Genomic DNA, 24,280 nt, shown 5'->3' on the forward strand with positions numbered 1-24,280 from the left:
CCCCAACCCCCCCTAATACAAACAACCTATTTTACAGTCTTTGGTTGACAACTATCGTTAAAATTGTTCAACGTCCACGAGCAGAATGATGATTTGATTACTACCCATCTCCATAGAAATGGACGAGGTAGTAGCAGAGACGGTTGATAAAGCGAGACGATTCATAAGAGGGTAAATTCTGGCACGTTGTGACGTGGGGTTCGAAGCTGTCACGCCCATTTAGGAGTCTAGCAGGAGGTCCAGTGTCTATGTACTCCTGTGGGAGAAATTAACATTTTCACGGAATATGACCAATCCCTTAGCCCTACATTCAGCGATGTAAGTTTTGAACCCATTTTCTAGAAGCCACATGTCTCCCTAACATTCAGACATTGAAATTGTATTTTCCAACGAAACAAATAAAGACAAAAATAGCTTTGTTCGTGATCTGTCACTGTCTCCTCAAAGTTCTGGTGCACAGCCACCTGTTCTCAGATGCTCTAATCTCAGAGATGGTTGATAAACTAACCTAACATATTTTTTGCTAGAACTAGTAGACTACCACAAAGTTGCTGAACATATGTTACTTCAGGTTTGTTTGCAACAATATATAAGTTTAACCAAAGTTCTTAGCTGCTAGCTAGCTAGCTAGCGAACATTCCCATTCACTTTCCGTTTACTGTGCTAACGTTAGCTAGCTAGCTAGCTAGCTCGATTAACGGGGCAAAATGAAATTATTCATTCCGTGTCCGAAAGAGTGTTTCATTGGCATCACACACAAACAATGACTGTAAAATAGTATACAAAATTATATGTATATGTTATTATTGCGTTCCATTGGTGAATCGTCTTATGATTCATCTTAGTTAACTATACATGGATTTCTATGGAACGTCACGGAAACATGCGTGCGCAACCAAGAGGCAGAAAGCACCATAGAACAGCATAGAGCAATGCAAAAGAGCAAAAGAATAAAATGAGTTTTTGTGCTGAAAACTGCACCAATTCGAAATCACGATGGTTAGAGAATGTTAAATATGTTCAATATCCCTAACGGAATGCATGTCTTTGCCAAAAATGACAAAATACGATGTTATATTAATAATCCAAATGAACGTCAAACTTTGAAATATAGTCTGAAATGAGATGTTATTATCATTGAGACAACAGGGGTATACAAAAAAATCCGATTGTAGCTTACAGCAGCCGACTATTTAGGTTAAGTTTATAACGTTGTGGACGACCACCAAGCGTCTTCTGCCTCAAGGCTGCGCGCGCATCTAGTTATGTTGGTAAACGGGAAACCCGTGTATAGAGCTGGTAAGTCCCGCCCTTTCCGCTATGCCTGCTGGACCTCTAGATTGAAAAATCGTTAATGCAAGTGAATGTGAGAAAATAATTATTTTCTGGTCCCGTTTGAATTTTGCCATGAATGTGAACATATGTTGTCTGTGAATTTTTAATATACATTTTCGTGTAAAGATTGCTACAATTGAGCGAGTAGAAGTTTGATGCGGTTAAACTTTGTGTGAGAGCACTTTGTGGACTACAACTTTCCGCTAGACGACAGCGAACTAGTTTCCCATAACAACCATCAGTTGGTCGAGATGTAGAGGGTTAATTAAGATCGACTTTGAACACAGTGAACCATACAACTTTACAATCACACTGTATCGTAGTGTTAATGTGTTGAGTGAAGCTAGACATGTTTCAAATATTTTTGTTACCATGTGTGTTTATTCCTGCCGTTACAAAAACTAGCATCTCAGTTAATGTTAGCGATTAGAGCTAGCTCACGTCACAGGCGACATGTAGTCTTTCTCGTTATGTCTTTTCCACAACTGATAGCCGAAGAATCATATAATATACTGTCAAACTCATAACATGAAAAATTATATTAAAAATTCACAGACGACATATGTTCACATTCATGGCACAAATCAAACGGGACCAGAAAATAATTATTTTTTCACATTCACTTGCATTGACGATTTTTCAATCTAGAGGTCCAGCGGAAAGGGCGGGACTTACCAGCTCTATAGAGGCTGGACTCTTTTTGATTGACAGCATATGTCGCGATCTGACAGGAAGTGGTTCAAGTTCAAGGGAACGCGTTAACGTTAGTGTTGGCCTTTCTTTTACTGTCTATGGTGTTGGCAGGTGAAGTCGAGAGGCAAGGCAAGTTGCAGCTAAAATTCTCGTAATTTAGGAGCAATACAGTTCGTTTCTATTTGTCTTTGTAAATAGCATAATGTAAATAAACCCGTAATGTGAAGTTACAGAGTTTGTGACTTGCCTTTGTTTCAGTTGTGTATTTAGGCTAAGTTAGGTAGCGCGCTATAACGGTGTAGGCTACATTATGCCATGTCTGCCATGCCAACTCTATAGCCTACTGTTTGGCCTATTCTGGGTTTTGGGGTCATTTTTGCCCTCAAAGAACAATATAGCACCTTAATTATATTAATTTAATAATCGACCATTTTTATCAGAGCTTCCCCTGTTCCAAAGAGCATCAATCGCCACTGTGTGTAGCATAGGGCCTACCTTATATAGCTTATAGTTTGTTAACAGTCACGGTTTTGCCATTTTCGATTTCTTAAAAGATTGAGCTTTCGCCAGACTAACCATGGACCTCATAGTTGCAAAATGCAAGGGAACATGAATCGGCATATAATTTGCACGAGCAATAACGGACAGTAGCTCTTCAACTTGGCCCGTTAAAATGTGTATGAACAGTCTAGCACGCATTTCATGAAGGCCCTTTTGGACATGTCAGTTATTTGGGTAAAACTGCATTTTGTTTTAGACTACTGGTATTTAATTAATGCATTGACAATAAAGCTGAATATCATATAAACTAGATGACTAAGCTTATGCATATGTAGAAGAAGAAACATTCACAAAAATCCATGACATGACCTCTCTTCGTGATGGCTGTTGAAAACTGCATGGAACTGACAGGGATTGTTTTGTTTAATAATAAATAAATAAATAAATACATTATGCTGCTACCTTCTGCTTTTCCCAAATACAATGTAGCCTACAGGTGTACCTTTCATCAGTCCAGTTGCAGTGGATGGACTGTGATGAACTGCCCTACTTGTGATTGTTTAGAGATTTTAAAGGTTTTATAACAATGCTACAAATTTTTCACCTTTGCAGCGCCAGTAGGCTACTTTGTGTGCGGCCTGCAAGCACACATTCCAAACAAGCATACACAAAAGTTTCAAGAGTGGGGGATGGAGTAGAAAATGGAGACAAATTCATTAATACGATTTATTTTCGCATAATGGATGTACAGGACTGAGTGGCGGTCATATTTTGTACTGCTATGCGGTACATCTAGTTTAGGTTATAGGGCTATTAGATATAAATGTTTAGTCGAAATTGCAATTGAAGTAATACAATAGCTAATCACAAAAGCTGCAAATAATTGTGCTGTTTGCAACTCTGTCCCAATGGTGGTTAAAGTGTTTTATTCATGTCATCCTCCTTTTGTGACAGAGTGAAGCTCAACTAAAAGGAGTCCTGTGCTTCTCAAGCACTAGGCATACTACCCAGTCAGAAGTGGCTCAACTTAAAGCGTAATTTGGCATATTGAACCAAAGCTTGACTTTAAAAAATGAAATCATTAATCAAATGACAACCACAATACCTGTCATTATCCCTCAATTAGATATTTTCTCCACCGGGCATCTCTAATTGAAGTAGGCTGATGAGAGTACAATGCAAGTATACAAAACTATTGGTTAAGGTGGTTTATTATATCCATGACACAATGCAACTGAAGTCAGTTTTAATATATAGTTTCTTTTATATTAATCAATGCACAATACTGTTATGATTGAAATTGATGACTGTAGTACTTCCATAATCAAGCAAATTGGGGCAGCCGTGGCCTACTGGTTAGCGCTTCGGACTTGTAACTGGAGGGTTGCCGGTTCGAACCCCGGCCAGTAGGCATGGCTGAAGTGCCCTTAAGCAAGGCACCTAACCCCTCACTGCTCCCCGAGCGCCGCTGTTGTTGCAGGCAGCTCACTGTGCCGGGATTAGTGTGTGCTTCACCTCACTGTGTGCTGAGTGTTTCACTAATTCACGGATTGGGATATATGCAGAGACCAAATTTCCCTCATGGGATCAAACGAGTATATACTTATACTTATATACAAAGGAACTTGGTTAGATTTAGTTGATGTGACTCACTCTGAATTTGTGTGTGTACTCATACCATTGCTGCCATTCAGTCAGCATGTTCCTCAATCATGTGATGGTAAAATTGGATTGGCCCATTTCTCCCAACTCGTGAGTGAGGATTGGAGATTACACAAAAGGGCATGGGCTGTCTGCCTGTCCAAGACACTGAAAATCATCTGTTGAGGGTTGTGTTCTGACTAAATCACCTGACTGAGTGATTTGCCCAATTGTGCATCATTTGAATGCTGCTCACTGCCTTGAGTAGAGTAATGACTGTTTTTACAGTTGTGGCCTGCTGAGTTTCCTCCTAAACCATTCTCATATTTTAAATATTTTAAGCACATTTGTGAAGGTTATTGGTAAAGGAAGTTTTAGTCTGTGTAGTGTGGATTACAATGTACACTCTTCTCATCTGGGGAGGTGTTGTGAATAGGTGAGGTTGAAAAACTTGAGGTTAGTGTGAGCACACTCTCTCTCTCTCTCTCTCTCTCTCTCTCTCTGTTAGTGTGTGTGTGTGTGTTTGCCTCTGTCTTGTTTCATATGTGAAGAAACAAAAGGTAACACAATGTTGGGAAAGCCCAAAATGAGGATGCTGCAATGAGAAACTCTTATGTTGGGTTGTGGAGGTTAGCACACTAGAATAGGGTATTGTTAGAATACTATTAGGTAGTGGAGGTTAGCACACTATAATGTGACAGCACAGGGTAATCCTAATTTTATACATCAAATTTATTCCAATCCAACTCAAAAGTTTTGAACAACACAAAGTGAAGGTTTTATCCAGATCAAAACCAAGAATAGATTATGTGATCTAATCCAATTTCAGGACCCTTGTTTCCCTTTCAACAACCCATTTTCAAGATTTGATCCAATCCGATAGCCGAAATCCGGTAACTGAAATCCGATAACCGAAATCCGATCAATTGGGCCCAAACAATCAAAGCATATGTAAAACTAAAAAGCTATGCTACCTCATGTTCATTTTGCTCGGACCCCGTAAATCACCGCTTGCGGTTATATTTATTATTATTCCGTCATGGAAGTCTATGGCAGCCCATAGAACCGTCTGGTTAAAATTTGGCACACAAATTAGGCACAGTCCCATGATTAATTTCACCAACTTTCAAGTTGGCACCTCGAGCACTCTAGCGGCACCAACAGGCCAAAGTTGGACATGCGTTCATACAAGTAACTTTTGACCTGTTGGCTCGATTGTCAAATATGAGGTATCGTTGGAATCCTTGGACCAAGCCGAGTTCAACGCATATGACTCCTATGACGTCATTTTCCGCCATGATGGATTTTCAGCCATATTGGATTTAATCAAAAACACCTAAAAGTTTTCACAGGTCACAAAGTTTGTCCGATTGACACCAAACTTGACACACATAATCTTCAGTCCAAGCCTCAAAAAAGTTATCCCTTTTTGTCTTCAAACCTAAAACCGTTCGCCCGTAACAGCCAATCAAAATTGGCGGTGAAGCCACCAAACAGGAAGTGAAGGGATATCTCAGCACTGCTTTCACGTATCAAAACCAAACTTGTTACATGGGCTCAGGACCCAATTAGGAGGAGGCTCAAGAAATTTGGTAATTTCGACCACTGTGTGGCGCTATGATCACAGGAAGTAGGCTCATATCTCAGCAATGCTTACACATATTGAAACCAAACTTGGTACACGGACTTGAGACCCCATCCTGAAGATGCACAATAAATTTGGAGTATTTTGACCACTAAGGGGTGCTAGAGATACAGGAAATTAGCTCATATCTCAGCAACGCCTTTATCTATCAAAACCAAACTTGGTACATGGACTCGGGACCTGATCCTGAGGACACACAATACATTTGGTATGCTTTGACCACTAGGGGCGCTATAATTAGGAAGACTTTTATGTATCGACACCAAACTTGATACGTTGATTCGTAAACACATCCTAAGGACCCACAATAAATTTGGTGACATTTGACCACTAGGGGCTCTATGATTAGCAACACTTTCACCTATCGCAACCAAACTTGGTATTTGGACTACATCCTGAGGATGCACAATTAATTCGGTGTGCTTTCACCACTAGGGGTGCTATAATTATCAACACTTTCACCACTTTAAACCAAACTTGGTATGTGGACTTAGGAGTACATCTTGAGGACACACAATAAATTCGGTGACCTTCGAATCCAGTCCAGTCCAATTCAAACAAGTCCAATCCAATCTAACACAACACAGTCAAGTCCAGTCCAATCCAATCCAATCCCAGCTCCTGCTTAACTGCTTGGCCCCATCAATGCTGCTTGCAGCTATATTTGGGGGCCAAGCAGCGAAGCTGCGAGGCAACCCATAGTGATTCTATGTGGTGTTCTTATTATTATAACGAAACACTCATTTGCCATTGAACCATACAGTGAAAAGTTGGGAAATTTGGCACATTGATTCGGTATAGTCATATGATTAATTTCACTAAGTTTCATGTCAAGTGCTCTAGCGCCCCCAATGTGTCAGATTTTGCATTACATCTATGCCCTTAAAGTTTCAGCAACGCTTTGACATAGATAAACCAAAGTCTGTACATGGGGTCAGGACCCAATAAGGATGAGGCTCAATAAATGTAATGACCTTTGACCACTAGGGGGCGCTATAATCACAGGAAGTGATATCTAAGCAAGGCTTTTGCGTATCAACACCAAACTCAGTACATGGTCTCAGGACCCAATTAGGAGAAGGCTCAAGAAATTTGGTGCATTTTGACCACTGTGTGTCGCTATAATCACAGGAAGTATAGTCATATTTCAGCAACGCTTTGACATAGATAAACCAAAGTCTGTACATGGGGTCAGGACCCAATAAGGATGAGGCTCAATAAATGTAATGACCTTTGACCACTAGGGGGCGCTATAATCACAGGAAGTGGGCTCATATTTAAGCAATGCTTTCACGTATCGAAACCAAACTTAGTATATGGACTCAGGACAACATCCTAAGGAGGCACAATAATTTTAGCAACCTTTGACCACTAGGGGTGCTATAATTTGTAACACTTTCTCGTATCGACACCAAACTTGGTAAATGGACTCGGGACCACATCCTGAAGACGCTCAATATATTTAGTGACCTTTGACCACTAGAGGCGCTATAATTATCAACACTTTCTCGTATCAACACCAAACTTGGTATGTGGACTCGTGACTACAACCTGAGGACGCACAATCAATTTGGTGATGTTTGAGGTGTGCTTATGTGTGGGGAGCTATTGGGTTGTGTGGGGGAGGAAGTTTATCTGTGTTTATGTCTGTGTGTGGGACGGGGGGTTAATTGGGTGTGTGTATAATGTAGCAAAATTGGGTTGTCATGACAACTCCTGCTCAACTGCTTGGCCCCCTCATTGCTGCTTGCAGCTATATTTCTCATTGATTTTGTTGAAGACAAAATTTATCTAAAGGAGTATGTCTCTGTTTTATCAGATGGGAAAAGCCTGTTTCTCTTTTGCTAGGGTGAATCCTAGATAAATAGATATATGCTAATTACTGTGACCTCTACATTTAGTTTCATGCCCCACATGTGACTTTGGCATGATCTATTTTGTCATGTCGAGATTTTTGTTTGCTCTCATGTGTTCATTTGGGGGGAAAGTTTAGAAATGAATAGTATATTCATAACCATTATCTTAATGAAAAGACTTGTCCCATTGGTACCCATTCATCCATCTCTAGAAGATAGATGTGATGGCTGATGGAAAGCTCATAGCACAGTATTTTTGTCCATTATATATGTGAGGCCCTTTGTTACCCTCCTCTTGTTTTGTAGGCACCCTTATTTTGTCCCTGACCGGAGCAACAGAAGATGCTTATTATTTATAAGAGTGTGGAAGGAGTCAGTGATTGTCCCCCCCCCCCCCGCTCCCCCCCCCCCCCAGACGTCGCCGTTCACACGACACCGCCGTGGATTTTCTCTTACCGCTTTCACACCTTTAACGACTCCGGCAAGAAAAAAACTTGCGTGTACACACAGAGGTGTAACCGGCTAAATGTGCTGTAGTGCATATGCCAGACCAGTCGATGGCGCCGCTGTGCAGAAGCTTCACGATAATTTCGCGTGAATCGCGTAGAAGAAAACATTGTTGAAACAGTTTGTTAAGCCAGAGAATGTCTAATAAGTGCTCTGGTTAAGCAGTCGCATGAAATGAGGAGACTACAGACAATTCGGTTTTCAATTCAACTGTTAAACTAATAAAGTTCATTTTCAAGGTATGTGACTGCTATGTGAAATTTCAAATGCTTAGCCTACGCATTGCATTAGGTCTGAGCACCACTGGAGAAAACACTAACATGCACTAATGTTTAACTAAGTTAAGCTAACGTGTGCTTCTAACTTAGCCACTAAAGGCTGATAGGCTACATTGTGCACATAAATCACGACAGGGGAAAGAAAAACATTTTAATATGATAAATAAATGGTTTGGTTTGTTTTGACAAGCAACATGTCAGGTCGAGTGCCGTGGCTGAGTTGAGAGGTGGAGCTATGTCGTCATAAAGTTGCCGGCTTCGCACCTACAGGCGTCTACACGGCGAAAGTTAGCCGGCGGTTTCAAAAGTTCCCACTTCGGAAGCCGGTTTCAAAAGCTATCGGTTTCAGTCTCCTAAACTGCCGGCGTCGTGTACATGCAAGGCGTAACCGTTAACAAAACCTCACCGGTTTCACAAAAACCGTCGTCGTGTGCACGGCCCCTCAGTCAGCACCCCCACACGGCCATGAAAGTAGCCATCCAGGTGTTCTTTTGTGCAGGGCTACATTAAAACATGGATATGTTTGCTACCTACCACCCCACCCCCCTGTGTGGGAACGCAGTGGAAAATTTACGACACTGGGAGACTGTTGACTGAAGTAACCAGGAGGGTCATATTGGAGTGTTGAATGTTGACAAGGTGTGTGTGTGTGTGTGTGGGCGGCAGGCTGGCTTGAGGCACCCTCCCACCCCCCACTCCCACTTTGATGTTGATTTATGTGTTTGCTCTGTAAACACAACACAGGGCTTTAAAGGGGAGACTCAAAGCCAATGTTTCCTTGAGGCACTCCTGAAGTTATTGCTCTGGCATGTGTTACGGTTTGTAGAATCAAAGTTACCGATGATGGATAACTGCATGGTTCACCTTAGTAGGCTTCCGTATTCATGGTCTGTTCATGTGTTATGGTTTTTGAGTATATGAAAGAAAAGGATTAATTATATCTTTGACCCTCTACCACCTTCTCTTACTTACTTCTCTTACCTATGTGTTCTCATCCTCTTCCTTCTCCTTTCCTCCTAGTTTTCATCTCTCTTGCTCTCTTCCCAATATCAGGCTCTACAATCTACAATATTTTTGTTTTTGGTTCATATATTTTTCTTTATTGATTTAAGTTTGAATAAGGCAAACATGGCAACAATGCTTTGAAAGTAATTTTTTAATCATTATCACATTATGATAATGGCGTATGATATCACAGCCTCATGTTCCGTAGGGAATTAGGAGAGATAAGAAGAAGAAGAAGACAAATAAAGAATTGACAAAAATAATTAGGGCTGTTGACTATTAAGTGAATCGTCAACTATTTTGATAACTAATTCTGATGGTTTGTGTCATTTTGTAAGGAAAAATACATCAAAATCCTCTGATTGCAGCTTCTTAAGCTTGAATGTTTTCACCTTTACCTACTCTATAACTGAACTAAATATCTTTGGTATGTGGACAACACAAAGCATTTGGAGACATAGCCAGGGTGCAGATAATGTCTCTATTTGTCCTTCGTCTCTCCCTTCCTTCTTTCCTCCTGTCCTAATCCCTCCTTCTAATTAATTTTGTGAAGGAAACGAGGAAGGAACGATAGGGGGATGGAGGAATGAAGGAGAGGAAGATATGAGATGCCCTGATCACACACACATCACTTAGAGACGTCAATTACTAATAATGTGGTGCATCATCTCTATGAACTTATATCAAAGCCTAAAAAATATCACGCACATTATTCCCACTTATTGAGCCTGATAATGAGGTAATATTTGATAATTATCGAGACATGAATGAATACTTTGTAGTTCATGATAATTCTACTCATTTATTGTTGCTAATAAATTGCTACAAACTTGTTTGAAACCGAAAGAAAACTTTTCACCTTGGCAGCTTAGACTGAAAACATGTCCGCATAAGATGCTCTTGTTTCCTCACGCATCAGCCCTTCCACCTCTCTCCTCTCCTCTCCTCCCGTTCTCACTTCCTCTGGTTGCAATTAGACAAATGAGACATCCTCGATGACTATTTCCGGGGCACAAGCTTGGACCGCAGAGAGAGGCCGCACACAAATAGATGTTTTGGATCCACCCATACTCTTGAGCTTTAGGAAACAATGATCAACATTTTTGTTCACTATTTTCTGGCATTTTATCGATCAAACAACTTATCAATTAATCAAGAAAATAATTGGCAGTTTAATCGACTATGAAAATAATCGTTTGCAGCCCTTGAAATAATGTAGCAATGTAGAGACCAGTGTTCAGTTTTGCTAATGTTAAATAGTAATTAAAAAACAGTGGAAAGCAGTTTGCATGTTCACAGTTTTGTAAATGCAAAATGGAAATAACGCATAAAATGTGCATTCAGGTTTGTTACACTAGCTAATGCATTGTCAAGTGTCAATGGTTTCAGAAATGGTGCTTTAAGAGTGTTTATGCATTTAGGAAACCCTTCATGTTACACATAAGTGCTTAGTGATTGACGTGGACATATCTGAAATTTACTTGACTGATTCATCCGTTGCAGTCAAGCAAGTTTTACATTATTGTGGATTGTTTGGAATGAGAGGTTTTTTTTTGGCCAAGCCATTACTCATTTACGTAATGTATTTGGACATGCAGAGGAAATTTGCATGCATTTATTACACAGATTGAGTATATAGATAAGTGTTCTTTTGGTTCAGTTGTATAAACCACTGTCACTTAGACTCTGTATTTAGTTTGGAGAGATTTGCTGTTGTGTATGTACAACACAGACACACATGTCCAACATGCCTGTCTGAAACCATTTCTTCTTTGCTGGAGACACAAACAGGAGCTCAGCTAATCATCATGCCTGTAATTGACTCTGATGGTAACGCTAGCTTGTCCTATGAAACCTGATGTGCCATTGTGCTGTTTCTATGGAGTGGTCACAAGTCAACAGGAGCTCCCCGAGGCAGAGGGGCTGCAGTACTCACACTCTAGTGTCAGGCGCTGACTGCCAGGCCTTCCATTAACCAACTCGCTGTTTGAGCACAGCTTCTACAATGCATAAGCCTTTCTATATTGGTCGAAATTAGCTAGTTTTCACCAAATGAACAGAGAGGGTGAGCGGGAGAGAGAGAGAGCAACTGAATGGGAGGGGGGGAGAGAAAGCGTGTGAGTCCCGTTTATTATTCTCCCCCTCCCCCATCCTGGACTTTCTGCCCCTCTTATCCTTATAGGCCTGAGGAACTCGTCAAACTGGCTCCAGGTGCTGACAGCGTGTGCACCTTGAGACAAGTTCACCTATGCAGAATAAAGTTAATACCATACGTCAGAATTGTTAAAGTGTAAAAGAAGTGTAAAAAAACTATCCATATATATATATATATTTTTTTTTTTTATAAATCATCAAACTATAATCAGTGAATCAGTTTCTTCAGAGTAGTAATTATTTAATAACATCTGTTTTATGATGATTCATGTTGTCATTGCATTTATTGCAAAATTTCAATTCAATTTCAATTTATTTGTAAGGGACAGTGTGCAATTAAAACATAAATGTAAACATTTGATGCATTGCACCAGAGTTAGCCTTGGGCTAATTTACATCTGTAGTCACAGGAGCCACAAATACAATATACAAATACAACATTTTAAAAACAAAACATTGCTCAATAAGTAAAAAAAAACATGTAGCAAATATCAATAAGTTACTTTTGTTCCACAGGTACACATATACGCACCACATGATCAGGGGTGTAGCGACGTGTACCACAGCCCCCGCACCACTCAACAGCCCCCATTCTCACACACACACACACACACACGCATGCACACACACACACGCATACACACACACACACACGCATGCACACACGTGCACACACACACACACGCATGTGCACACACACACACACGCATGCACACACGTGCACACACACACGCACGCACACGTGCACACACACACACGTAAGGCAAGTAAAGTAAAGGCAAGATTGGTCTAGCCACTCAAAGCCATTTGTTTTTGTATGTCACTACGTCAGTGTGCCAGCGGCAAGCTGCCCACAGGGTATGCAGGTATAGGTGGAGGAAACTACCAAAGATGTCAGACATACCTAAACCCCTACTGGAAAATTTTCCAGGTTAGCCCTGGCAGTATAGTGATGGTAGGCTTAAAGGAGAATTCCGGTGTGATATTGACCTAAAGTGTATTGAAACATGATACCGAGTGTGAACGTATGTCTCATAGCCCATCTCGGCTTGTCCCCTGCACTCCAAAATCTGGCGCTAGTTCGCCGATGCTACCAACAGCTTTTTCAATAGTGGTGCTTCGGCATCGGGCTAGCCATGCAAATAAATCACTGTTTTACACCCATTTACGAGGCTCAATGTATCTCCACACTTCATTGGTAGACTTCTGAGGGCCCTGACATTTAAAACGAGACATTGAGAACTTTGAAAAAGCACTGGTAGTTTACTTACAAGACGATTTATACAGACAGTATCTTCACAAAGTTTAGCGTTTGCAGCCATCTTGAATTTAGTCACGATAAGTCGAGCAACGAGTAAGAATGAACAGGTATGATAAGGGATCAGATTTCAAAAATAATTCAGTGGAAATGCATGGATTCCAGTTTCTTCCAGTAGCAGCAACTAAACCGTAACTCCAAAACTCAGGTAACTCCAAAACTCAGGTACTCAAATTTTCAGGTATGGTTACCAGTACCCCCCTCCAATCCTTACCAGATTGACCTAGACTCAAGATGGCTGCAAACGCTAAACTTTGTGAAGATACTGTCTGTATAAATTGTCTTGTAAGTTACCAGTTTCTACTCTCTCTCTCTCTCTCTCTTAACTGCATGTTCATACTGAATGCTCTGCAATGAGGCAATATCTCGGTTACTAGCACAGAATAGGGTGTGGCTCACCAGTGTTGCACTGAACACATACACGTGGTCTGTGTGTGTGTGTGTGTATATATACACAGAGTTACTATGTGAGTGTTTCTTGTCTGCAATGGTAGAGGCTGAATTTAATTGTTAGTTTTAGTGGCCTGCCTTGAGTAAATAATATATGTTTTATGATGCTTATGCCCCCCCCCCCCCCCCCCCCCCCGTTGTGTTTTATATCATGGGGAAGGCATTTGTTTACACACACTGCCCAACTGTACCACATGCCATAAATTACTCTTTTACCTTATTTTTAAGGTGACAAAATGTAATGTTTTCTCTGTGCTATTTTGTTTGGGTCAGTGAGGGCAAACTGGATAGTTTTGTGTCGGTTTGAGGGAATGTTGTGATGTTGCCCAGGGAGAAGGAGGGAGAGAGAGGGTGAAAGAGAGTGAAGTAGAGGGAGAGAGAGGGGGGTATCAGCGGTGGAATAGGGGTGAGGGCGAGAGGGTGGCTTCACAATGGGTCTCTTCATGATAACAGAGTCGCCACTGATTTCTCGCCCTCTGCCTGTGAATAATATAATCAGGCTCAGGAGAAACTGGGGGTTTAGGTGGAAGTGGGTTTTGTAATCCGGGGTTGGATTAACAGCAACAGTGGTCCTGAGAGGTGAGAATGTTTCTGGTCCAGACTCACCTGTCCTTCCCATCTAAAGCCACACTGTGCCATGGTGGTCCAAGGGACACAGTTCTGTCGTTCTCCCACTCGCTCACTCTCTGCCAGTGCTTGCTCCCACTCTCTCTCTCTTTCTCTCTCTCTCTCTCTCTCTCTCCCTCCCCCTCTCTGTATCTGAGCCAGTTATTCATCTCAGTGTGGTGTGAGTCAGGGAGGGTGGGGCCCTGGAGGACAGCAGTACCAGTCACACTCCGTCAACCCGCTCACTCTTTCCCTCCCTCTCCCTCCCTCTCTCTTTCTCTCCCTCCTTGTGTGTGTTTGTGTGTGTGTCTCTCCCTCCTGCTCCCTCTCTCCCTCCCTCATTCCTTACTTTGGCTCCCCCCATCTCTTCGTGCCGGCTTCTGGTCTGGCCTCTACTCTCGTTAGGTTTGAGAGAGACGGGTCGTCTTGGCAAGCAAGAGTTTTTGATTGCACAGCCGTGGACCGTCGCTCCCCGAGGAGGAAGAAAGTTCCTGAAGGAAAAAAAGGTGAGTCGAGCCAACTAACATTTCTCCTTTTCTAACTGGGCAGATATCGGGTGAAACTTGTTCTTAAGTGCCGGGGTTGTTTTTCCACAAAAACTTTTCCATTCTCAAGACCTGAGCCAAGTAGGTGTCAACTGAGATTGCTGTATAACACCGTTATGACCTCCAAAGTTTCTGGTGCTTTTTCATGGACCGTGGTTTCTGTGTTGGGACAGAGGACTCTACCTTACAACTTGGTGTCTCACAGAGTGTGTTTGTGTGTGTATGTTTATACACAAAGGCAAACAATTTTTGTTAACAACTTGTTAAAAATAGTTGTTAGATGCTAGGCTAAGGGTTTACCTAATAGGGTCTGAGGCTGGAATGTCTTTTCTTTTTTCCCCCTCGTCTCCCTTTGCTCTCTGTTCATTATTAACTCCTACCTCGTGAACATGTTCCCGTTTTTCCATGATTCATTTACAGCACAGCCTTAACAAATCCACGCACACCACCCCATTTCCATTCATTCCGGCCCTCCCTCTCCATGTCTCTCTGAACTCTGTTTCCTCTTGTTCAGGTTTTTGGAATGCCAGGGGCAGAGTATACAGGAACACTCTCCCATTAGTCCTATCCAAATACAAGCCATAAAACTCCTCGATCGATGTCGTTGGTCCCAGCCAGGCTTTTATCAGATCCTTCTGATGGCACAAGGCGTGTGTCTGTTTGCATGCATGTGTGTCTGTATCCAGTATAATTGGGCTCTACCCTTATTTTTTTATATGTTGAGACGGATAAGCCAGTGGAACGGATGGCAAGTGGTTGTTCACATGACTCACATGGTCCATGCCTGAGCAGGCAGTCCCTCTTGCTACCGACACGAGGAGTGCTTGCACCCCTCCCTAATACCCACCCCCACCAGCCCTGTCATCTCATCTGTACCAGCCACATCACACACACACTGTGTTTAAGAGATTTGAATATAGCCTGCAGGGAGGTCTGCAGGTTGGGCCGAGGTTTTATATAATTGACTCCCACCCAGAGAAAATGATACCCAAGGAAGAGTGTTGCAAGATGGGGTGTTAGATGTGGTTCAACATACTAGACATGATGTGTAATCCAGACGATTGGGTGTTCTTTATTTACTACTTTTTAACTCCCATGCTCTTTATTATTTTGTTAAGACTTAATGCTCTTGGATTGAGTGTAGTAAGCCCTAATTGAGTGCCTGTTGTTGCAAGAGGTTAGGCACCATAAGGCCATTAAGTGGCAGGCAAATGGCATTTTCTGGTCCACTAAGTAGACAGACTGGGATTTGGAATGTGATTTGGCATAGTTTACCATCGGAGTGATGAATGTAATGACTGTTTTGTTTGGAGTCTGACCAAGTTTATTTAGGTGTTCATTAGTGGCATGAGGGTAGCTTCTCCTTGACTTTTCGACTCCGTGTCAGAGGATACTGATGTTAAGAAGAGTTTATTGTTACATCATCAGAGGTATTGGAAATGTTTCAGGCCAAACACCGCTTGGCTGACAGAGACATAGTGGAGGGACCCCAATGACATATCTTAATTTTAGATATACACAGGAGAGATGTTAAATTCCTAGTGCTACATGTAGGTGATTTTTACACAGCGGCTAATCAACAATCAAGTTTATTTACTATCAAAAATATAACCAACAGAACAGCCTTTGTGAGCATTTCATTGGGGTTATCAAGCAGGCACCTTCTTTCATGGGTGTTTCATTGAATTAGGCCCATATAAAACTGTATTTTCAACAGTAGTGTGTAGGGTGGCCTATAGTGCATTTATAAAAAATACTTTGAACTTTGGGGACCCACCCAAGAGGTTGGGATCCCCTTGTTGGAGATCTCATGTGATGTAAAATGTGATTCATACGTAGGCCATCCCATGCACTTGGTGCCTTCTTCATGTGGTGATTGCCTCGGGGTATGTCCTCACATGACTGCACAGGGCTTTGGTTTTTTTGTGTGGGGGTGGCTTCACTCTCGGGACCCTGGGGCCTGGTTGGGTCAGGAGAAGGTTCACCACGGGCTGTTTCGTGCACTGCGGTGACTTTGACGTGCACTCACACACCTCCCCCCAGGTTGAAGCCGAGGTGGCTCTTGGGAAGATGTAGCCTGAGATGGCGGTTTACCATCAAACATGTGAGTGTGGTGGTCATGTTGTATGTTTAGTTATACTTCTCATTGTTGGTTACCCCTCCCCCTTTCCAACCCATTACTACCAACCACTATTTTCGCATTTTCTCCTTAGGTCTTATACTGTGGTATTGCTTTCTTATTGCTTTGGGACGTGGATTAAAGATAGAAGCCGTCACTTAAGAAGTCCACTTAAGCCCTGTCTGATAAAATTCCATCTCTCACTTGCTCTGCTACACAGGCGTTTTTGTAGTGAAGGCCACACCGCCCTCCTCTGTCCACATGGCCCAGGTGTGGACTCTGTGCTGTAAGTCATCAGCAGGCAGAGTAGAAAATATGATTGGAGTATGATTAGTCCAGCATTGATCTAATGATCCTTCGTACTCATGACGGGGGATGTAAATAGATTATTGTTGGATGCCCTATCATTTTAATAAGATATTGGATTGGGCTCAAGTTGAGGTTTTTTCCCCCTTTTTCATAGGTGCTATTTTTATGTAATACTGTCACTAGGTAGTCTTCACGGGGCTGTTTTCAGATCATTATTGACTAATCCATCACATCCTTCCTAAGTGAAACTACAGAGCCGAGTGCCCGTCGCCAGAGAGGCTGCTGTAGCAGCAGACAGGTTTTCAGGAATTATGCCGTTCTCATGTTATCTAATCTGCCAGTGATGTCTCTTCTCAGAACAAGATTGTTGCCATGGTACATTCGATGTCTGATTGTGTCATGGCCTGCCGGCTTCGGCCGCCAGCCGGCCCCGTGCCCTTGACGGGCTTGGTGCTGGTGTTGGGCTTGATATGGGACGGGCACGCCGCCTCAATGGCCTCATTCTCTAGTGTCCTGCCTGGATGCTGCATGCTGTTTGTGTATGAGCCTTCTGTTTGGTGTCATGTGTGCTGGCGGTGGGTTTTTGTCTAATGTAAGGAATATTCTTGGTTAGTTTGCCACAAGCCTTTCCATTTGGTGAATTTTCACCTATATTCTCCAACGCAGCGGTGACTGAAACAGGTCATGGCCTTTTTGAAGCTGTTATCATTGACGCAACAAGCCTCACCTCGGTGTCTAATCTCACTGACAGCCCCCATACAAACCCCATCGGAGGCGTTTTCACAATCCACGCATCACGTTGCATAAGTTTAGTCTTGTATAGAAATCACAGGTATGCCGCCATCACCATTCAATCTCACGTGCCATCTGGGCATAGTGGAGCAAAGCAGTTTAACCTGATATCGCCTGCCTTAGTTACCATTGTAGAATGTCCCTGCATCAGATTGTTTCAGTTGGGCTCTTCAGGGATTTGTGAAAAGGCTATGATCATCACTTGGCAATAGGTATCCATCTCCTTTTGGCGTAGCCAGTTAATGTGCAAGGAAGACATTGTGTGACCTAAGGCTCTTTTTTGGTTCAGAACCGAGGTATGTAACTTCTAGTCTTTTGCTTCTATTTTGGGAGTTTAGTAAGGTAATCATCCATCATCCTGAAAGTGCTCAATGAGGATTTGTTTAACGTTGTGCATTAGTGTTTAGATTTGGGCTTTGTTAGGTGTGAGATGAGTATAATCTGTATAACAAATAGCTCAAAGGCTTGACATGAGAAATTGACAAGAAATGCTTTGTGGTTTGTATGTCGCATGCATTTAAGATGATATTTACTTGGTGAACTTATTGACCTTCAAGTGATGTTTGATTCTCCTGTCCTTTGACAATTGGTCAGAAGTGACCATTTTACATTACTACCAAAAAAGCATTGTTGTTCCTGCAGATCAATGGTCCCTCTGTTCCCTATAGCACAGACATTGGTGTTGCCCTGTAGCCTGGTATGAGAGCGCCACACCTGTACCCTTCCTCTATTTGCTCATAATTAGCGGCACTGTGACTCACCTGAAGTAAAGCTTGTGGGTGATAAGTGTTGCCGCTTATGTGATCTACATTTATGTTTTGTGTTATCAGTTTTTTTTTTTTCTTCAGCTTAGTGCTATGCTAGGGTGTGTCAAAGGCCAGGCAAAAGGAAGAATGGTTTGATGTCAATGACTAAACTTGACCTGAAACTTGTGACTAACCACAGGATAGACGTCTTGGCCAATTGCGAAAATGGCATCTGACCAATTGCATCTGGCTTCTCATTTCCTTATTTTGGTGAATCTAATTTGGTCAGGGATTTGACATTGAACAACCCTTTACCCTACGACTTTTTTTACGACTTGGGGTTAGAGAAACGGTAGTGTATTTCATGAAATGTCTCTCTGTCAAAAAAGGTTGTGTTTCATCTATGTTAGTATTTCCTACACCCCATGTCCATTGACTCTGCTATACCTTTAGCTGTAGCTTGGTTGGCACATGGTTAAAGTTTTTTTTTTTCTGTTGACTTCGGCTGGGGTGTTAACTGTTGCATCTGGAGGGAAGCTCCTCCCTGTGGCACTATTACATCCCTTCCCTCATCAGGCCATGTCTGTCAAGGGAACAGCTGACTTGGAGTAAAGGCTAAATAGCCGAAAGGAAAACCTCATGGATCACATGCCTCACATGGCAACTGTTTTATTTAATACGGACTCCTTCCAGGTCTTCGGTGATTCATAGAAATAGAGTATGTGTTCCTGATCTCTACATATAACCCTTTTTTCTAGGTCACATATGTTCCATTTGTACTGAGGCCTTTTATTATTCTCAGTCTTTAAGAGTGAGTGTTTTTGTCATTGCGTCTTATGCCAGTAATTTTGTATAAAAAGTGTACAATGGACTTGGTCGCTATAGTTATGAAAGGGGAACTGAGCTGACGGCCTGTTGTCACTGTTTTCTCTGCAGGTGTTTTTGCCGTGATCAGTGTTGAAGGCAGGTCAACATGCTTGAGGCTGCGAGAACGAGGATCATGGAGGTCTACGACTCCCTGTTGGAAGGCGCAGGTAAGGATGTTTCTGATGAATGTCTACTTTGGGAAAGAGTTATGGGCCCTGGACTTGGGACAGTCATAACTTGCTGCCATAGCATATTGTTTACTGTACGTCACGTGTACTGTACTGTCACTCGGATATGACCAGCTGACTAAATTATGACTGCCTGAAGAATTGAAGATTTGAAGATACAGAAGAAAGTGTTTGGGGTAAGCTTCTTCCTCATCATCCTCCTCATGTTTTTAGACCCCAGAGTGGCGGTATACCCTCTGATGGGGAGTCCTGTGAATATGACGGCCATCTTGATCGCCTACCTCGCGTTCGTGCTGTACATCGGGCCACGCTACATGGCTAACCGGAAACCTTACCAGCTCAAGGAGGTCATGATCATATACAACTTCTCCTTGGTGGCCCTGTCCATATACATAGTTTATGAGGTAAGCTATCTCAACATGCCTTGTAACTGAACAAACTTTGTTGGCCTATATTGCCATTGTGCTTGCCCATCATGCCCAAACACGTCTTTTAAATATTTTAGATTGTACAAATATTAGATTTGTAATGATATGTTTTGCAATTATAAGCCAACAGAGTAAGGGGAAACTATTGAGAACCTTAATATAAAGTGCTGAGGCACAGTCGAAAGAGGATCAATGTTAGTATGTGTTACGGAATGTCTTAAGTACTTCCTACTGTATATGAAATTGTAAGTGATTAGTAGCAGCATTGGCACAAGAACATGGCCCAGTGCTTGTTCATGAAGAGTGCCAGTCTGTTTTGTCTGTGTTGGGAGCGCATTGTGACCCACTCAGTGGGGAATGTACCGTCTCTCCCTAAATGGGTCTGTAATGTGGAACAATTACTAGACAAGGCCAAGAGGAGGGCAATGAACCCTTGAAAACACGCGATCGGTCATTCTGGGGGTTGGTACATTTTGTTATCAGACATTTATTTATTCAGCGGACACTTTTATCCAAAGCAACTTACATGTCAATTATATTACAAGGGCCACTGGCCCACTGGGTGAAGTGCCTTGCTCAAGGGCACAATGGTGTAAGCTGGGCATTGAACCCACAACTTTTCAGGCTGCTGTATGCCTCAGCCACTACGCTACCAGCGCCCAAATTATCTTTATACAGTAGTGAGGTTGCTTGAATGAATGGTGCTGGGGTGAATACTCTAAGCAATGGGATGTTTTGTTTACCTGTAGTTCTTGATGTCTGGCTGGGCGACCACATACACCTGGAGATGTGACCCGGTTGACTACTCCAACAGCCCTCAGGGACAGCGCGTAAGTCTGACGATGAGATCAACTGAAAATCTAAAATTCTAAAATCGAAAAAATAGTTTCGAATTTTTCATTTCAGCTCATTTCTTTTTAACATTTTAATTGTTTTTTCATCCCCAGATGGTCCAAGTTGCCTGGTTGTTTCTTTTCTCCAAGTTTATTGAACTGCTGGACACGGTATGAGCTTTCTTCTCTTTGCTTATTTGTCTTTAAGACAAGGGGGGGCACCACCTGACCACTGGCACCTGTTCAGCACCATAACTCTCCGTTCTTCTGTTCTCTGTGGACAGGTGTTCTTCGTGCTGCGCAAGAAACACGGCCAGATCACCTTCCTGCACATCTTCCATCACTCCATCATGCCCTGGAGCTGGTGGTGGGGAGTCAGCCATGCCCCTGGTGAGTCTACGGTCACGATGAGGCCCAGTTGCTTGGCAATACTGACCTGCGATGTAGTAGTCTCTGTATTGACTACTACTACTTCCACAACCAGCCATGAGATTGTTTTAGTTTTTAAAAAACAGTGCTCATATCTTAAATGGAAAAAGTCATTTGGGCAAAACATGTAGGCCCATTTTTATGAAAGATTGTGAAACAAAAAACAATGCAAAGTTTTACATATTTTTTTAATGCCTTGGTTAAAATATTTGTCATTGGATATTTGTACAAACCGGAAATTTCCTTTGGTGTGTTACTAACACGAGCTAAAGAATGACAAATTGACATTCCCATCAGTTTCCTCTCTAAGTGGCTGTTGATGGGTGTTTAAGAAAATATTTGTGTTGACGGACATGCATGACTGGTTTCCCCAGGTGGAATGGGTTCCTTCCATGCCATGGTGAACTCCTTGGTGCACGTCATCATGTACTTCTACTATGGCCTGTCCGCTGCTGGACCGCGCTTCCAGAAGTTCCTCTGGTGGAAGAAGTACATGACTGCCATTCAGCTGGTACGGAAATGTTTAAATAATGATGCACAAGTATGATGACAAAATAAGGATTTATCATAATAATGATTATGATAATGAATATAGCTGCAAGCAGCAATGCGGGGGCCTAGCAGTGCGCTATAGCAGGAATAGCGTTGCCATGGCATGAGCAAGCACTCATAGCAAGAGGCCAAATTACACCAATGTCCTTGTGCGTTCTCACAATCAGCTACCATGTCCCTCTACCAAGTTTGGACTTCATACACCAAAGTGTTGCTGAGATGTGAGCTCACTTTATTTATTACAGCACCCCTAGAGGCCAAATGAGACCACTTTCCTTGCATGTCCTCACAATCAGCTAATATGTCCCTGTAACAAGTTTGGACTTCATACATCAAAGAGTTGCTGAGATACGAGCCCACTTCCTGTATTACAGCGCCCCCTATAGAGGCCAAATGATGCCAATTTCCTACTGTGTCCTCACAATCAGATACGAAGTCCCTGTACCAAGTTTGGACTTCATACATTAAAGTGTCGCCGAGATGTTAGCCCACTTCCTGTTTTGCGGCTTCATCGCCATATTTGATTGGTTGTCATGGGCCAATAAAGTAGAATTTGAAAAATCTGACAAGTATTGTTTGTGCGGCTCGGTCTGAAGATTATCTCCGCCAAGTTCCGTGAAAATCAAATGAAATTTGTGACCGCTGAAACTTTCCGTAGAGTTTGGACCAAATCCAATATGGCGGAGGTCCAATATGGTGGAAAGTGACGGGATAGGGGTCGAACTCGGGATGGTCCAAGGATTCAGACGCTACCTCAATTGTGAAAATCAGACAAAAGAGTCAAGGATCACGCGCATGAACGCATGTCCAGCATTAAACTGGTGGTGGCGCTAGTGTGTTTAATGTATATGCGTGAAAATTGGTGATTGGGACAGTGTCCTGACTAATGGTATCGAGTTTTGTTATGTTAACTCAAAGCGTCACCTAGATGTTTGTCCACTTCCTGTTTGGTGGCTTCGTCACCATATTTGATTGGCTGTCACTGGCAAATAAAAATTAAATTGAAAAATCTGACCATTATCGTTTGTGCGGCTCGGGTAGAAGATCATCTCTACCAAGTTTCGTGAAAATCGGAAGACATTTGTAACCGCTGAAACTTTTCGTAGAGTTTGGACTAAATCCAATATGGCGGAGGTCCAATATGGCGGAAAGTGACGTAGTAGGGGTCATTCAACTCAGGTCAGTCCAGGGATTCCAACAGTGCTTGATTGGTGAAAATCGAACACACCGTTCAATTGTTACATACGTGAATGTGAGTCTAGATTCGACCTATTGGTGGCGCTAGAGTGTTCGGCACTCCTCTCTAAACCTCCTCTCCCACACACCCCAATAGCCCCCCCACACATACGCATGCCTCAAACATCACCAAATGTATTGTGCGTCCTCAGGTTGTAGTCACAAGTCCACATACCAAGTTTGGTGTCGATACGAGAAAGTGTTGATAATTATAGTGCCTCTAGTGGTCAAATGTCACTAAATATATTGAGCGTCTTCAGGATGTGGTCCCGAGTCCTTGAACCAAATTTGGTGTCGATACGAGAAAGTGTCGCAAATTATAGCACCCCTAGTGGTCAAAGGTGGCAAAATTAATTGTGCATCCTCAGGATGTGGTCACAAGTCCATGAACCAAGTTTGGTTTTGATACGTCAAAGCATTGCTGAGATATGACCTAATCTTGTGTTACTCTAGCGCCGCCCTAGTGGTTGAAGGTCACCAAATTTATTTTGTGTCCTCAGGATGAGGTCCCAAGTCCATATACTAAGTTTGGTTTCAATACGTGAAAGCATTGCTGAAATATGAGCCCACTTCCTGTGATAATAGCGCCACATAGTGGTCAAAGGTCATCAAATTTATTGAGCTTCTTCCTAATTGGGTCCTGAGACCATGTACTGAGTTTGGTGTTGATACGCGAAAGCTTTGCTGAGATATCAGTTCACTTCCTGTTTTGCGGCTTCGCCGCCAAACTTGATTGGTCGTGACAGGCGACAGGTTTTGAATATGGCTCCAAAAAGCAATGCGTTTGTGAGTCATGGTCTGACGATCATCTGCGACAAGTTTCGTCAAAATCGGACAAACTTTGACCTTTGATTCCTTTTAAGTGTTTTTGATTAAATCCAATATGGCGGAAGATCCAACATGGCGGAAATTGACGTCATGGGGTGCGTTGAGTTCACTTCCTGTATTGCAGCGATACCAAGTCCCTGTACCAAGTTTGGACTTCATACATCAAAGCGTTGCTGAAATACGAGTTCACTTCCTGTATTGCAGTGCCCCCTATAGAGGCCAAATGATGCCAATTTCCTAGGGCGTCATCATAATCAGGTAACATGTCCTTATACCAAGTTTGGACTTTGTACATCAAAGCGTAGCTGAGAGACAAGCTCACTTCCTGTATTGCAGCGCCCCCTATAGAGGCCAAATGATGCTAATTTCCTAGTGCGTCCTCACAATCAGATACCAAGTCCCTGTACCAAGATTGGACT

The 24,280-nt window shown here is 42.5% G+C and overlaps 1 protein-coding gene across 4 annotated transcripts in view; it reads left to right on the forward strand.

Moving 5' to 3' along the window:
• elovl1b (ELOVL fatty acid elongase 1b) overlaps nt 1-24,280 on the forward strand; it is a 32,652-nt gene that overhangs the window by 6,515 nt on the left and 1,857 nt on the right. For 2 of the 4 annotated variants that reach the window (XM_042056279.1, XM_042056278.1), the window contains exons 2-8: nt 14,395-14,495; nt 19,437-19,534; nt 19,769-19,959; nt 20,733-20,813; nt 20,931-20,987; nt 21,101-21,206; nt 21,620-21,756. In XM_042056279.1, the coding sequence (XP_041912213.1) occupies nt 19,474-19,534; nt 19,769-19,959; nt 20,733-20,813; nt 20,931-20,987; nt 21,101-21,206; nt 21,620-21,756 (633 nt within the window). In that variant the 5' untranslated portion in view covers nt 14,395-14,495; nt 19,437-19,473. Of the gene's footprint in view, nt 1-14,394; nt 14,496-17,864; nt 18,051-19,062; nt 19,219-19,436; nt 19,535-19,768; nt 19,960-20,732; nt 20,814-20,930; nt 20,988-21,100; nt 21,207-21,619; nt 21,757-24,280 lie in introns of those variants that run through there. The other 2 variants (XM_042056281.1, XM_042056282.1) reach the window with 2 other exon arrangements.

Source organism: Alosa sapidissima, chromosome 12 (genome assembly GCF_018492685.1).
Source record: "Alosa sapidissima isolate fAloSap1 chromosome 12, fAloSap1.pri, whole genome shotgun sequence".
In the NCBI taxonomy this organism is placed as follows: Eukaryota; Metazoa; Chordata; class Actinopteri; order Clupeiformes; family Clupeidae; genus Alosa; species Alosa sapidissima.